Source organism: Lissotriton helveticus, chromosome 7 (assembly GCF_964261635.1).
Source record: "Lissotriton helveticus chromosome 7, aLisHel1.1, whole genome shotgun sequence".
In the NCBI taxonomy this organism is placed as follows: Eukaryota; Metazoa; Chordata; class Amphibia; order Caudata; family Salamandridae; genus Lissotriton; species Lissotriton helveticus.
Window position 1 is genome coordinate 1,537,932,758 of NC_136068.1, and position 15,909 is coordinate 1,537,948,666.

Below are 15,909 nucleotides of genomic sequence, written 5' to 3' on the forward strand. Positions count from 1 at the left end.
TATAACATCCTTACCTATTTCCACCTGGCCCTCCAGCCTGGGGTCACTCCCACCCCAAAGAACGAACTAAAAAGTCTGGGGGTATGGCTCGAGCAAGACCTCTCATTTAGGACGCAAGCGAGAAAGACAGCTGGCATATGCGTAGGCCTTCTGCGCTTTGTCCGTAAGATTATTCCCCTCTTACCAGCGCAGTAGAGGAAACTGCTTCAAGGGCTAATTCTGTCTAGATTAGACTATAGCAATGCCCTCTATTTGGCCGCCCCGGAATCTACCATTAACACCCTCCAACGTGTTCAGAACTCGGCGGCCAGGCTGCTTACTGGCACTTCGCGTAGATCTTCAGCCAAACCTGCACTCAGAGCCCTTCACTGGCTGCCAATACGGGAAAGGATTAAATTCAAGTCCCTATGCTTTGCCCATAAGTCCTTACAGGGGAAGGGACCCCCCCTATTTTAGGGAGTATGGTCCGTCCATATAAGGCCACTAGATCCCTTTGTTCAGATCACGGAAATTTGGCCATAGTTCAGAGAGTCAAGAAAGCTCGTACAGGGGGGCGCCGATTCTCAGTGAACGCGGCCACCCTATTGAATGCTCTCCCGGTCAGGATTCGAGCTGAACCTAGTTATCTGAGGTTTCGCAAGCTCCTTAAAACTTTTTTGTTTCCTCTGTACTCCTAAACTCTAGCGCCCTCCTCAGTTGTTCTTGTTCTATAGCGCTGGGACGCTCTCGGGCAGCCATGCGCTCTATAAATTCATTTCATTTCATTTCATATGGTACTGCACCCTGCAGGAGAGATGGTAAATCCTCCCTACCCATAATGCATTGCATGCAAGACAGTACTACAAGTACATTCAAATAGCTATGTCCATATATACAATTAGTAGCTTTGAAATGTGGCAAAATAATGATTACATTAATTTTGGATTAGGTTGTACTCTGTGTGGAGCTGATGAAGGGAAATTTATAGACGTCTCCTATAAATGCGAGATGTTCTAGTGAGTGAAGTAACCACTGCCAGCTTAGCTTAGGACCAAGTGTGTGTCCTGCCTGAAGCCATTTAAGAAAATAATTGAGGCTGTAAAGAAAACCTAGGGCGTAACACATGTGGAAGAGGTGTGGCGCCGCGGCCAGGGCGACTGACGCTGGAATCTGGGGACCATGGTTCGATCCCCAGCTCCGGCGGCAGGTCAGCCCAGCACCATGTGACTCTGGGCAATAGCTCGCTTAATCTTCCCGACGGCCCCCCAGCGCCTAGAGACCCTTACGGGTGATTGTGCGCTTTACAAATGTGGACTTTTATGTAACAGGGGGTGTCTCATAGGAAGTTACAAGAGACAACACAGTTGTACTAAGGCAGGACTACTAAGCCTATTGACCAATGAAAAGCCACCATTTACAAAGGACATGGAAAGGAGCCAATTAAAAAGATGGGTGGGAAGTGGGCGGAGCTTTATGCCCATATCCTGAATACAGCATGTCTCGAAGAGACAGCACAAGCGCCACCTGGGCGAGACCTAAAAAGGAGGCAGCAAACAGCTAGTAGTATAGTTGTAAAGTAGTCCCGGATGAAGTTCAATGCAAGATCTGTGGAGATCACTATTCCACTGGGCGGAGCCAAGAAGTGATTGACTTCAAGTGAAAGGCTGAAAGAAGCTGGTCAAAGAAAGCAGTTTAAACTGGTAGACCCAAAGCCCAATCAATGTATATTGTTAATAGGTCTGTTCAACAGCTCTATCAATACCCACATGTAAAAAAAAGCAGAGCTAGCTGCTTACCAGCATGACCGCTTCAAATAGCTTTCTTCAGGTGTTAAATTCTGAATCAATATCATTAAAAAGCATGACAAACACCTGTTATGTCCGGGCTCTGACACACATGGCCTTGAAAGCCTACATTCCAAACTGACTTTTGGGGCCTAATAAAAAACATGGGAGACAAATATTTTAATGTAGAGTGCTTTCAAGCTCTTGTTTTGCCGGCAGCATCCTTAGTTTCAAACATTTGACCTACTTAAGAAGAGAAGAGGCCAATGAAACACTGGTGTTTTTTTGAACCACTACATTAGGACTGCCATAAAATGCAAAGAAGCCTTCTGATTCAAATTAAGAGAACGTTCCATGACTCTAGTAAAGCAAAAATATTAAAGTTCTCTATCAGCAATGAAGGTGAGAAAATGAAACGGGAACTATTTCCCAAACACTATCCCTGCTGCGTACCAAGAGAAAGCTGGACCATAACTATGTCATACCTGAGCAGTTACTGCAAATATGAATATCTATAATCATTGGCAAAGCCATTATGTTTCGTCTTTGGGGACGCCTGGCTTTTCCAATAGTTTTTATCATTGTCAATGCTTTACATCACGGCTAAAACGAATAAAAAAAATATATATAGATTTAAAAAAGGGCTATGGGCGCACCTACAAAATGACACCCACTTGTTTATTCACAATGCCGAGTTGGATAGGTATAATGAAAAAAGTGCGAAAGCGGTTTTGTTTTTAAGTGGGTTGGGCTAAGTAACAGGGCGCAGGGGTGGGGCAAGCAACGCCGGGCGTCGGGATGGGGCAAGCAACACAGAGGGCCTGGGTGGGGCAAGCAACACCGAGGGCCTGGGTGGGGCGAGCAACACCGAGGGCCTGGGTGGGGCGAGCAACACCGAGGGCCTGGGTGGGGCAAGCAACACCGAGGGCCTGGGTGGGGCAAGCAACACCGAGGGCCTGGGTGGGGCAAGCAACACCGAGGGCCTGGGTGGGGCAAGCAACACCGAGGGCCTGGGTGGGGCAAGCAACACCGAGGGCCTGGGTGGGGCAAGCAACACCGAGGGCCTGGGTGGGGCAAGCAACACCGAGGGCCTGGGTGGGGCAAGCAACACCGAGGGCCTGGGTGGGGCAAGCAACACCGAGGGCCTGGGTGGGGCAAGCAACACCGAGGGCCTGGGTGGGGCAAGCAACACCGAGGGCCTGGGTGGGGCAAGCAACACCGAGGGCCTGGGTGGGGCAAGCAACACCGAGGGCCTGGGTGGGGCAAGCAACACCGAGGGCCTGGGTGGGGCAAGCAACACCGAGGGCCTGGGTGGGGCAAGCAACACCGAGGGCCTGGGTGGGGCAAGCAACACCGAGGGCCTGGGTGGGGCAAGCAACACCGAGGGCCTGGGTGGGGCAAGCAACACCGAGGGCCTGGGTGGGGCAAGCAACACCGAGGGCCTGGGTGGGGCAAGCAACACCGAGGGCCTGGGTGGGGCAAGCAACACCGAGGGCCTGATGGGGCAGAGAAAAGCAAATGGCCTATAGAGAGCAATGTGGAGCGCGGGGGACGAAAGAAAAATGTTGAGACAGCAAAGTGCAACTGGGGAAGAAAGAGGAGAAGCACACAAGCAAGAAAGCAACACAAGGGGGAAGAACACAAGGGTGACAGAAAAGCACGCTGACGAAAGAGCTGGAAAAACCATGCACTCTTGTGGAATGCTTACGACAAAACAAAAAAGTAAGTAGTGGAAGGAAACCAAGTAAATTGGCAATTCTCCAGGAAATGGACAGACACAAGAGGGACAAGGCATGCCATTGCATAAGAAGTAAACAAATAAGTAACAGTAAAGCTAACGAATGGTAAGCAATAGAAGGGCTACAAGCGCCTTTATGATTTTGTTAATTCCACAATATGTCTTTCGCAACCAGACAGCTATGGTAGTTCAACCTAAAAAAAGAATTACTAAAGAGCAAAAGAAAGAAATAGTTTAATTCAAATATAATTTTATTGGGCGGAAAAATGGGCCCTATAAGTGAGTGGGACATGGTAGGTGAGTAGAGGGAAAAATTCACGGAGTTAGGCAGGATAGTGTGTTGAAGAAAGATTTGTTTGGAGTAGAGTGAGACAAAGTGGGCGAATTCAAGCAGACAGGGAAGAGGGCGTGAGTGGGCGGAGCTGCATGGGATGAAGAAGGTGAGGAGGGTGAGCGGTGCAAAGAATAGCAAGACAGAGGTACTGAGAGGGTATTAGGTTGCAGAGTGCTGGAAGCAAAGTCAGCCAAATTTGTAAAGGAAGAAACATAACGGCTGATCAGTATTATGCAATAAAATGAGTGAAGTTGGCTGGGGGTAATGGAAGGAGTTGATGGAGGAAGCAAGGTGCTCAACGTTTCCTTTTTTACTGGTTCACCCCAGACACTACAACATATACAGACTCAGTGCAGCCATTAGTGGGATATTTATGTCCTCGTGGCAACTGCAGACCTGCTTCTGGCATGCGCTGTAGTGAGCTTGCGGTCACTACATTGATGTGTGCAAACTACAGGTCTAGAGCTCATCATAGATTCAACCGCAGTGATTTGTGCTACAGACATCAGACTATAGTACACCTTCGAAAAGTGGGTCAGGCTGACAATATTTAGCATTTGCATGAAAATGCACCAAACTAAAGTTGCAGTTCTAGGACAAGGTTTGAGAGAACCCCACTAAATTTCTGTATGTAAATCATAAAGTCACCCTCCTACACCTCCACATTATTCATTTTCCCTAGCCCCTGTCTATTTGCTCTTCTCATAAACGTTACCACCTTGTTTCTGTTAAAATTATGTGCTATCTTACCTGCCCTCATTGGCCTCAAGTCCTTCCACTTCGTTCATTGCGTCACTCAGTTCGTCCCGCAATCTCTGTATCTCAGCCAGCAGCTCCAACTTCCGCCTACGGATATTCTCCAGCTCCATCCGCTCCTCAGGAGTCAGATCAGCAGGTACTGAAGGGACAGAGATAAGATGTTATATAGAGGCCAAGTAAGTAGGAGCACACTGGTGTTGACATGGGCATAGGACCCCTGTGTCACAGAGCATCACGTTTGTTTTTGTGATGGTTTGGTCATCAAAGAGTCTTCCAACAATAAAGCAACAAATGGATGCATAAAATATAGGCCCTCCTTAAAATCTTCAATACCTCGCTCTTCCCAGACGACCTCAAACTGTTAGACGCTCCCATTATTTAAATAAAAAGCCCTGAATCAAGACAATTCTAAAAGCCAACTAAAGCTCCATCACCCACCCATTCACTGGATTATAGAGAAAGCAGACTCAATTGAACTCCGAAGCCAGGTGAGAAAGAACAACCTTCTCTTGGACTAATAGTCTGACTTCAGACAATGCTGCAGCATGGAGGATACAATCATCCAAAAAGAAGATGATTCACTCCAGCTCAACGGCAAGAGTCTTGCTTGCCTCAGTCTTACTCATCCTACCAGCAGTCTTTGACACAGTCAACCACCAAGTAGAGACCCATTCACTAGTGAAGTTGTCCTACATTGGTTCACATCCTACAGCACCAACTACCATCAAATCATCTAGAAGGGAAACTCAAGATCCCAGATCCTCCCAAACACCTGTCGAGTACACCATTGCTCCATCCTATATCCCTTTATCTTCAAGCACTACAGGGAACCCTTGTCATCTCATGCACCAACACATTCATCAATATCCTAAGATTCTGTAGCTGTACCTAAAAACTCCATTGCTCATAGCATTCAGCAACTGAAATCATTCTTAATGTCATCCTAAACAGGATGTCCAAAGCATACATATAATCCAGTCTCAAATAAATTCATTGTTTTCACCACCAGTAAACCACCTCAAACCCAATCCTGCATAGCTTTATTCCCCTGTGGATAGTTATCAAAATGTCAAGAAATCCCCCACAATACTGAACTCTCATTTACAGAACACAGCACGAAGAAAGCCAAAACTGCACGGCACAGCCTATCTCGCTTAAGAAAAGTGAGGCCTATCTTCCCTGAAACCGACTTGAGGACAAAAGTCAAAATCTTACTCCTCCTACAGACAGAGGAAAGTTCCTGTTCCATGGTCTCCCAGAAACCCCATTGGCCTCCATGAGAGGGAGCCAACATTTCAGAAGAATATCTTACGAAAGGCCTGAAGAAGTTAGACAAATTCTCCCAATCTTTAAGAAGTACAGAAGTTCAATCACCAACCAATCAGCAAGACCAGAAACAGCACCACTGAAGGCAAGGTGTAGAAAGTACAAAAAAAAAAAAAAAAAAAAACCATGCACAACAAGCGGATAGAACAGACCCACCATAGGATTAAAAAAGAAACCAAAATACATTAAAAAAAATAAAAGATAACACTGGTTTATTCTCGATTTATTTGGAGCAAGAAAAGCAACCAGGATAGTTTCAATAATTGAGCATTCACTGTGGCAAATGTGGCGATAGACGGGTAATAGGTTTCAACTGCAGCAAAGCAGACTAAGCCTTCAATTTTTCGAAGTCGGTACATTAAGTAACACAAATTGTGTAACAGCAACGTCCATTCTTTGCAGCACTAACATGTTGTATGAATCATTATTATTACCTCATTATTGTCTCAACTGCCCAATGATCCTCCAGTTCGATTATCTGAAGACCCACTTCTTCAGCTAACTACTCTGAATGAAAGCAAACAACCACCCCTTCTCCCTCATTGTAAGCAATTCTAAATCATCCATTAACTCATGATAATGTATTAGCTAGGGCTGCACAATACAAGTACCTAGTCATGCATAAATGGACTAATTAAATAGTGATGGGACCAAACACAAATGTAAACAAGGCAGGACACAAATAAATGAAAGTGCACGATATATAGCATAGTGACATCATAGACCTTTCATTTAGCTCCAATAACTGAAAAATAGACAAGACATAGTTCCAATGTGATCCATATACATTAACCTACAATTCAGCAACATATTCCATAATGCAGGACAGCAAGGTACAGAAGTGACAAAACCATGCACCAGAAAAGCAAGACTCAAAGGATGATGGGCCAGCATACTCCCTTCATACCCATAAGCCTTCTGCCACCGAGACTATTTTATGTTTATGGGCAAAATTCCCTTTTGGACCATCCACCTGATCATGGCATTGTCAAGGCGAAGGCGCCTGGGCAAGGACTGATGGCCATGGACAAAGTTAACACAAACGTTTACTAGACTGCTAACGTTGGACCTGTGCTGAGGCAGAAATTGCTACCTGCATGGCCTTGCAAAGCATGCATTTATGCCCTGATTAGGTTGGAATTTTGACAGCACTGCTGTCAAACCGACCTTCTGTAACAATTAGACCACTGGCTTTCTTCAAACAACTTCTCGCACATTTACTTTGTCAAGCATATCTTTGCTCAATCCAGTGGAGTATTCATCTTTTAACGAACAAGATGAGCTTGCTTGCACTGAACTGCATGAGCCGCTACTTTACAACTATAGTTCTCTTTAATGGCTTTCTTCTGCCAGTCTTGCTCTAATGTGCAAACGCTGCACGCAATAGCACAATAAACCCAATGGCAATACTTGGTTCAACTTTTGGCAATTATCTGTAGATTTTTCGCCTCAGTGAATACAACAATCACAAATGTACATGGAATGCATCCTCTGTAATGGGATGAGCCTCATAAAGCCTAGGGGACCTGTCCAGTTGGCGAAAACCTAAGCAACACATCACTGAAAGGGCTCGCTCTCATAATCGAAGCCACTTCCAGTGGTCTCTGCACCCTGACCAGTGCCCCCACCCAAATGAGGATTCCAGAAAGTAAACACTGGAGCCCCTTAAAAGTTCCTAAACAATATCCGGGTGCCCTCTTGGTGAGCCACCCAAAGACCCAACCTAAAAAACATCCTTTTTGGTTTGCGAGAGTGGGCTCTCTACTGTGTGTTGCCCTGTGTGGGTGGGTGGGTTGGGGGGGGGATGAGAGAGAGAGAGGGCTTGGGGGGAGCAAGAGAGGCATAGATGTGCATGTGATCCAAGTTCATAGTATGGCACAGTCAGCGAAGATTACCTTGCCTGAATGAAACTGTCTGCTTCCCTGCACAGCATGCTCTAAGCTTCACCAACATATGCATAAGAGAGCAGAGCAGAGAGAGAATGGGCAGCATAAGAGAAGGCACACACTGGCCAACAACCAGGGCTGCTGGTATCATTCCTAAAGGGGAACATGGCTTCCACTGAAAGCCGACAATCGAAGAACACCGAAAGTAGGCCGTAACTAGTAGCATCTTGCAAGCAGCTTTTCCGCTGCATTAACAGGTACTGAATTGTGCCAATATCAGAGTCTCTGACCTAGGCCATGTTCACGAGTAGGACTTTGACAGCTCTGCCTATCTTCCTCAAAAATCATGTGCAAAACAGTTGCACCAGGTGCTCAGTATTGGGTCAAATAGTAAGGTTATCTCAGGACAGAGGTAAGAGGGCCCTTACTGGCAGACTGGAGCCCAGTATCCCAGACTGCACACTTCTTGCACCAAAGCAGTTCCCACGTCCTAAGAAACAAGCATTTACAATGCAATAGGCCTCGCAATGACATTGTTTTGAGCTATTGGCATTGAAAATGTTATTGTTTTTTTTAAAAAATTTGTGAAGCAATAATCAAATGTTAATTGAAAATGGCAATAGCTCACTTTGTTGCAATTGCTAAATCTATTGCATTGCATTTGTACTATAGTACATTCTCTCTCAAAACTCCATATTCTTTTACAACACAGCCGTGAAGCAAACTATCCAATCCGGATCCAGTTCCATAGAAGGTCAATCTAAGGCAGATGCGGCTGAAATGCGGCTGAGATGTAGTCACAGACAGACCAGGTACAGGCCATATAGATAACTTTAGTAACGGTACAAAGCTTCACTGACAAGCACAAATACACACTAAAGTAGAGCTGACCCTTTGAAGACAACACGCCGCCAAGGCTTCTTTCCGATTACATGTGCTGCTCACATTTGAATGCCAAGCCCCTCCCCGACAGTCGCGCTCCAGGAGACATGCTTCAAACCGGATCACTTCGAGCCAGTGGTGATGGAACGAGTTGCGGAGTGGATCAGTGTTGCATCCCCATGGTGATTGTGAAAAATTCAAGGTCACACAAAAAACAAATGAGCTACCACGCCGATCCAGCAGAAGAGCGAGCGGAAGACATTTGCTATGTGGCTGGTGGTGCATTTTGGATCGTAAAGTCACAAGTGTATTAATAAACCATGGTGTGGTATGTACCGCACCATGACAGCAAATTTTCCATTGACAGGGCCACTAAATTTGAAGAAAGAGAGAGAGAAAGAGAGAGAGAGAAAGCGAAAGAGAGAGAGAGAAAGCGAAAGAGAGAGAGAGAAAGCGAAAGAGAGAGAGAGAAAGCGAAAGAGAGAGAGAGAAAGCGAAAGAGAGAGAGAGAAAGCGAAAGAGAGAGAGAGAAAGCGAAAGCGAAAGAGAGAAAGAGAGAGAGAGAAAGCGAAAGAGAGAAAGAGAAAGCGAAAGAGAGAAAGAGAAAGCGAAAGAGAAAGAGAAAGCGAAAGAGAAAGCGAAAGCGAAAGAGAAAGCGAGAGAGCGAAAGCGAGAGAGCGAAAGCGAGAGAGCGAAAGCGAGAGAGCGAAAGCGAGAGAGCGAAAGCGAGAGAGCGAAAGCGAGAGAGCGAAAGAGAGAGAGAGCGAAAGAGAGCGAGCAAAAGAGAGCGAGCAAAAGAGAGCGAGCAAAAGAGAGCGAGCAAAAGAGAGCGAGCGAAAGAGAGAGAGAGAGAGAGAAAGAGCGAAAGGGAGAGCGAGCGAAAGAGAGCGAAAGAGCGAGCGCATGAAAGAAAGCGAGAGAGAGAGCGCATGAAAGAAAGCGAGAGAGAGTGCGCGAGAGAGAGAGAGAGAGAGAGAGAAAGAAAGAGAGAGAGTGCGCGAGAGAGAGAGAGAGAGAGTGCGCGAGAGAGAGAGAGTGCGCGAGAGAGAGAGAGAGCGCGCGAGAGAGAGAGAGAGAGCGCGCGCGCGCGAGAGAGAGAGTGCGCGAGAGAGAAAGAGAGAGAGAGAGAGAGAGAGAGTGCGCGAGAGAGAGAGAGAAAGAGAGAGAGAGAGAGAGAGAGAGAGAGAGAGAGAGAGAAAAAAAGAGAGAGAAGGAGAAAGAGAGAGAGAGAAAAAGAGAGAGAAGGAGAAAGAAAGAGAGGGAGCGAGCCTAGAAGGACCCGGGCTTGGGGAGTGTCAATCCGTATGTACAGAGAATCCACGTGCTGCCTAGCCTGGGAGGGTTCCGCGAACCACAGGAGGGCCGCGCAGAGAAAGAGGGTGCAGAAATGGGGCTCTTGGGCGAGTTTGTTTCTGGAGTTGGTAAGAGGGTTATTATGGGATTTGCAAATCGGGCTCAAGGGCATGGGGGTCCGAGGAGGGCTGGTGTGGGGAAGAACGTTTTTTGATTTGGTGGTTTGAGGACGGACATGGAAGTAAGTGCCTGTTGGTGGCTGAGTAGACCAGGGGAGGGGTTCTAGGTAAGCGCAGGGTTTGTGGCTTTAGCACTGAAGCTGAAAAGACATCTTCTTCCAATGAGCATCCCGTGGTTTTCACGGTCTTGCTGGCAGTTCTCTGCCTTACAAATTCCTTGGGGCCTTAAGTCCGTGTTTTTGTTGGGGGGTGGGGGGTGGGGGGGAGGGGAGCAGTGCGCCTCCACAGAGGGGATTTGTTTTTGCCCAAGCTCTCTCATTTCTCCAGCTTTCCTTTTCAGTTAAAAGTTTTACCCTGAAAGTGGGGTGCTGCGACACCCAAACTTATATTAAATTAACTCAAAGTCCTTCTAGTCAATCTTGTAGCCCACGCTGCTAAGCATGAACATTGGAGCGCTTTACATGGTGCTCATGTAAAGCGCCCCAATACCTTCGGGTCGTGTTCGTGCTATAGAAAACTGGACAAAAAAAAAACATTACAACACTTTAAATATTCTGTGAGTGAGATTGTGTGTGGCTGAGCCTTTTACCCAACTGATAGTTACCTCGGATCCTTGTTTGTAGTCCCCCTTAGGCATTTCTCTACCCCCTTCCCCCACACATACACACAACATCCAGATTCCAAGTTGCAGGGCAGCCGGACACTGGCAATAACTTATCTGAAGCACTTAACATGGGCCACTGGAGACCGCACTTCTCAGAAATGCCCCCAACACAGTGTTTTGAGATTTGTTAAGTAATTTGCATCAGTCGTGTTGGTGTGTGCTTATTTTCTTAGGGGTGGGTGGCTGGGGTGGGAGTGCGGTGATAAGATGAGGTAATGCACGGTTTGCGTGAACGCATTCATCGGTGTGTATTCTGTCCATGAAGACTCGAATCACCAGGCCCAGGCAGGCCTGCGTGCTGCTCACTTTAAAACTGCAACCAGACTTGCTGGCAGCAAACGGGGCTCTCTTTTGCAAAGTGCACTTTTGTGTCCAGGCGGTGGGGTGGGTTTCTGCCTCCATGGAACGCCACACTCTGCAATCCCCCAGATGGCGACAGGCGATATTGCGGCACTAAGGGAGCACTAATAAATGAAGCTCTCCAAACAGTGCTTCTTTGTTAACCGCCCTGTCTCCTTTTGGGTCGGCCAATCCAGATTGGAGCCTTTGCTTCACGACTTATTTAGATAACACGCCTACGTTAGATAATAAATTGCTTCACGACAGCCGTGAAGCAAACGATCCCGTCCGGATGGGCCGTCCAAAAAGGCTAAAGGGCGGTAACAAAGAAGCCTAATTTTCAATGGGAGGCCACCGTTTACCATAAACGATGACGCCATCCAATGAAAATGAGGGGCGGGGCTTCAAGCCCCCTTCTGAAATGTCCTCTCACACTATGTCTCGCAGAGCGAGCAGCCAATGCGCGCTGCAACGCTAGGCGAGACCTAAAAAGCTTTTAATACTGCCTTAATACTGCCTTTGAACTGGATGTCAGGTCTTGGCAAACTTTTTTCAGGTTTGTCCTGCATTTGAGTGGCCGGCCCTGCTGCACTCACCTCGCAGTGGGACACAAGATGCCCCACTTTCTGCACCATCACCTGGTAGGATGTTTACAGCTCATTCTGGCTGGGAGGGAGGAGCTGCTACACTGAATAGGTCATGCAGAATGCATCTTCTGGGGCACGGTGGCCCTCAGAGATGCAAACAGTCAATGTGAACACCTTCAAGTAACAACACTAGATATGTGAACGAAAACAATGCTGTGGGCATATGCTGTGACTATGCCTGCCATTTATTTCTTCCATAGAGCCTCCTTCAAAGGCGCACACAGTTTCAGTTCAGGGACAGATGCACAGGGAGAGTACCATTGCCTCCCTTCAACATGTTATTTATTGCACTCACTTGTGCTGTGCCTCATTCAAAGCCCTCCCCAATTTTTCCATTGGATGGGAACAAGGCACAAGTAGATTGGAAGACCTGTTTTTTTCGGTCCTGGGGCTGTAGGGTGGTTACTGAGCAATATGAATCATGGATACAGTGGTTTACCATTGGCGTTTAAGGTGTTAAGGCTATGTCATTCCATTTGGATGACAGTTATTTATATTTTTGCCAACTTGCCTCTCCAAAAGATGCAAACAGTGAGCAATTAAAGCTTACTCCAAGAGGTGGTAATGGGGTTGGAACTCAAAAACGGAGTACCGAGCAGTAATTGGACTCCATAAGTTCAATATCCAGCTAAGGTATGTCTTCTGAAAAGGGCTCTATTTCAAGGAAGGCTTATGGAATAAACCACAAAAATGTGCTACGCAACTCATAGTCCCAGTTTCCCAATAAATGTTTTCTGTTGTGCCTGTGTGCGTAAAGTGTCTCGGTGCAAGCAAAATGTGTACATGGTGCTAAAATGTCCTTCAAAGTGATGATGGAAAGCTGGCCAATCTAGTCATGCCTCAGTCACTTGGCAGACAATGGAAACCAAGATCTGAAAGATTGTTCGTGTAGAATGCCAACAGATTATCAGCCCCATTGCAACGCATAAGAAGGGAGAAAGTGAAGGCCATGCCTCAAAAGGTTTGGACAAAATGCACTCAATAAGTAACCTTGGGCGCAGCATCAGACTGCCCTTGATAAACAATTTGAAGAAAACCTGTCATTATGAAACTAAAAACATGTCACTAAAGGGCACTTAGAGAGAGGGGCACCTAAAGAGAGCCTCAGGTGTTGGGGATCACTAACAGCAGCAGGTGAAACTGGATCTTAAACCCAGTAGGACATCAGGTTGAGACACAAGCCAAAAGATCATGCAGGCACCACAATTGCGTGAGCTCTGGTGAAAACCCCAGCAGAAGTGCAAAGTATACTTCAATCCTGAAGAACCATCGAAGCGCGTGCAGTGCAACAATATTAACCAGCTAGTAAAGGAAAACTAAAGAACTACAAAATCTTGGTTAGCCTGGTAAACCAAAACAAAGACAAACAAGCCTTTGCAATGCAATAGGTCTCTTAAGCATGTTTAAGCTATTGGCACTGTAAATGATAATGCCTTTTAGGCTTTAAAATTAAAACAAATAAAAGGCATTGTAATTTGCAATGTCAATAGCTCAAACGTGCTTAAATGCGAGACCTATTACATTGCAAATGCTGGTTAGGTTAGTGAGTAGAATGCTCCCTTTCGGTCCTCGCGGCAAATTAATTAAATAAAGTAGCACAGCCACTAAAGTAAAAGCGGACCGAGCTGCAAATAAAAAAAATTTAAATAAAGAGTGCTTACCGACTTATGAAGGAGACCTGGTGAAACCAAAAGTAAAGATTCAGTCCTCATGGGAGGTAACAAATGGCGACAGTGCGTTAACAAGGAGGGACTAACAAGCCACATTATCAATCGGAAGCCAGCATTTACCAAGGACAATGACACCAGCCAATCAAAAATATGGGAAGAGAGAAGGTGAGGCTTCCACAGAATGCTCAACTACAGCATGCCCCGCAGAGAGAGCAGAGCATGCGCGCTGCAGCTAGGCTCAACCTAAAAAGGGTTTCAAATCTAAGGGAGGGAGTAGAGTAAAAATAGATACACATCCTTATCACAAGAACATAGTGTAATTCCAAAAATGGGAGACCACACTTCTGGAAGCAAGGAAACAAAAGATTTATTTAGTACATAAAAAAGACAATCTCTAGAGCTGGAAGAGTGTCCGAGACCCACTGATTGCGTAGGTGTCAGGAGACTGTTCGATGTGTCATTGGCATGCAGCTTCTCTTCTAGGATGTGGACACTCCCCTCGGGTGCAGGGGAACGACAGAAAGTCCGTTGGTATGCAGGAATTCAGGTGTTGGAGGCAACGGAAAGTCCGGGGAATGCAGAAGTTCAGGAGTGCGCTGGACATAGTCCTGTTTGGAGGCAGCTTTCATGCCTTACGGGTAAGTAGGGTTTCGTGACCTGACCAGGTGTTAGGCCGTTGGAAGAGACAGACCGGTTCTGCTGTCTAAACAGGTTCCTGAGACAAATGCGTGGGTGCAGTAGAAACCGGCCCAGAACACCGACACGGGGTCACGTAGAAAACAATTTTGTGAAAGGTCAAGAAAGGGTTTTGTGAGCAAGATGGAGTTTATACACGGCAACATTTAGAAGTTCAGTTATTACAGTCCCTCCTCTTGGCGTGTGCAACGTCATTAGTAAATGTCAATATTGCAGAGGTCTTCAAATGCCTGTGGATATAGTATTTTGCGGTTTTCAGCCTGATGTGTCATAGGGGTGGATCTACAAATGGAGGTACACAGAGAACCGAGTGCTGGACCACAATGAATGCACAGGCAGCAAAAGAAGACGGTACCCAAGGGGATCGGGAGGAGCACCAGTATCTTCCATCCCCAAGTGATCAGAATGTTCCAAAAACCAGGTGTCCAGGTCCAAGGGGTCCCATTGTCTGGGCGTATTTCAGTGTCAATCCGGTGTAGTTTAGAAATTGCTTCATAGACAGAGGGTGATGAATCAGGAATATACACACAGCAGCTGGCGCCGATGATACGACAGGCCCCTCCTCGATCTGCCAGGATGACGTCATGCACCATGCGATTCTGAAGAGAAACCATTCGTGTAGCATCGATCTCGGCTGTGTGTTGGGTCAGTATTCCTGCAGTGATGTTGGCAGTAGCTTGCAGGACCCTGGTGAGTCGTCTGGTGTTGACTGTTGGACATGGGACCCCAAAAAGGTAGAAGGCGCTTCAGGGCATCGCCAAATTACTGGTTGCTGGTGTCTGTCTGGTCTATATCTGGTACTCGTCTCCTCTGTCTGTGGTCCAAGTTGTTCCTGTTAAATGTAGGTGGCAGCAGGAATGCAATATAGCATGTGCCACTCCAATCAGAAGGCAGACAGGTGTAAGCTTTGTTTCCACATACAAAGTGCAGTCCTGATGGAAGGCGGAGGTATGGGGTGAAGTTATTGTAAGTTATGGTAGTAGTGCATAGACTGGCTCCTATAGGTATTTTCCCTTGACCTTGCAGACACAATATACCAGGACGTGATGTAATTGAAATGGCAACTTCTTTCTCTTGGGTAGGAAAGAAAGTGTAACCCCAGGTGGTCCTGCATAGGGGTGGACATAATAGCACGCATTTGTGGTGGGTCAGAGGCATTACAGATAGTATTGTTTTTCGCTTGGAGAGTCCAAAGAAAGGGTTGGAATGTTGTAAGGTTGCCTTTGTCATAACGTGATGGAAAAACGTTCAAGTTGTACATCAGAGCACAAGTGTAGGCAGGAGTGGCGGGAAACACCCAGAATGAGATCGTGTGCTGAACTGCGTGAGGTAGGAGTCCACAAACATAACAGTCTAATGCATTGGAAACCTGAATAAATTGGTGGAACATTTGAATAAAAGTATTATTATGAAACTCCAAGTGTCTGTCGAGGTGTGTGTCTGGCCAAGGTACGTGAGAATGTTCAGGTGGCTTTGGTGGAACTGTTGCTTGAGGTAATACAGTATGTTTGGCGGGGGCAGTTTCTTCGAGGATCCAGAATACTACACTGAGCAGGACAAAAATTTTAGTCAGGACAAACAGTACTATTGTCCGGGTACTATAAAAACTCTCATTCTAGCTTTCTTCAGCCTTGGAGCTGGACTTGTTCTGTAGCTTAACCTTGGATCGGAGGTAGTATCCGTCTGTTCCTTCGTCACAAAGTTCCAACTCAGTGTCCGACTCAAGGTGTGGC

The 15,909-nt window shown here is 46.5% G+C and overlaps 1 protein-coding gene and 1 pseudogene across 1 annotated transcript in view; both read right to left on the bottom strand.

Annotated features, from left to right (window-relative positions):
- The window catches only part of CYTH2 (cytohesin 2), a 273,336-nt gene that overhangs the window by 193,772 nt on the left and 63,655 nt on the right, over nucleotides 1–15,909 (bottom strand). The window contains exon 2 of the mRNA XM_078654983.1: nucleotides 4,586–4,733. Coding sequence (XP_078511109.1) covers nucleotides 4,586–4,733 — 148 coding nt within the window. The remainder of the gene's footprint in view (nucleotides 1–4,585; nucleotides 4,734–15,909) is intronic.
- On the bottom strand, nucleotides 14,371–15,406 carry LOC144767381 (syncytin-1-like; annotated as a pseudogene).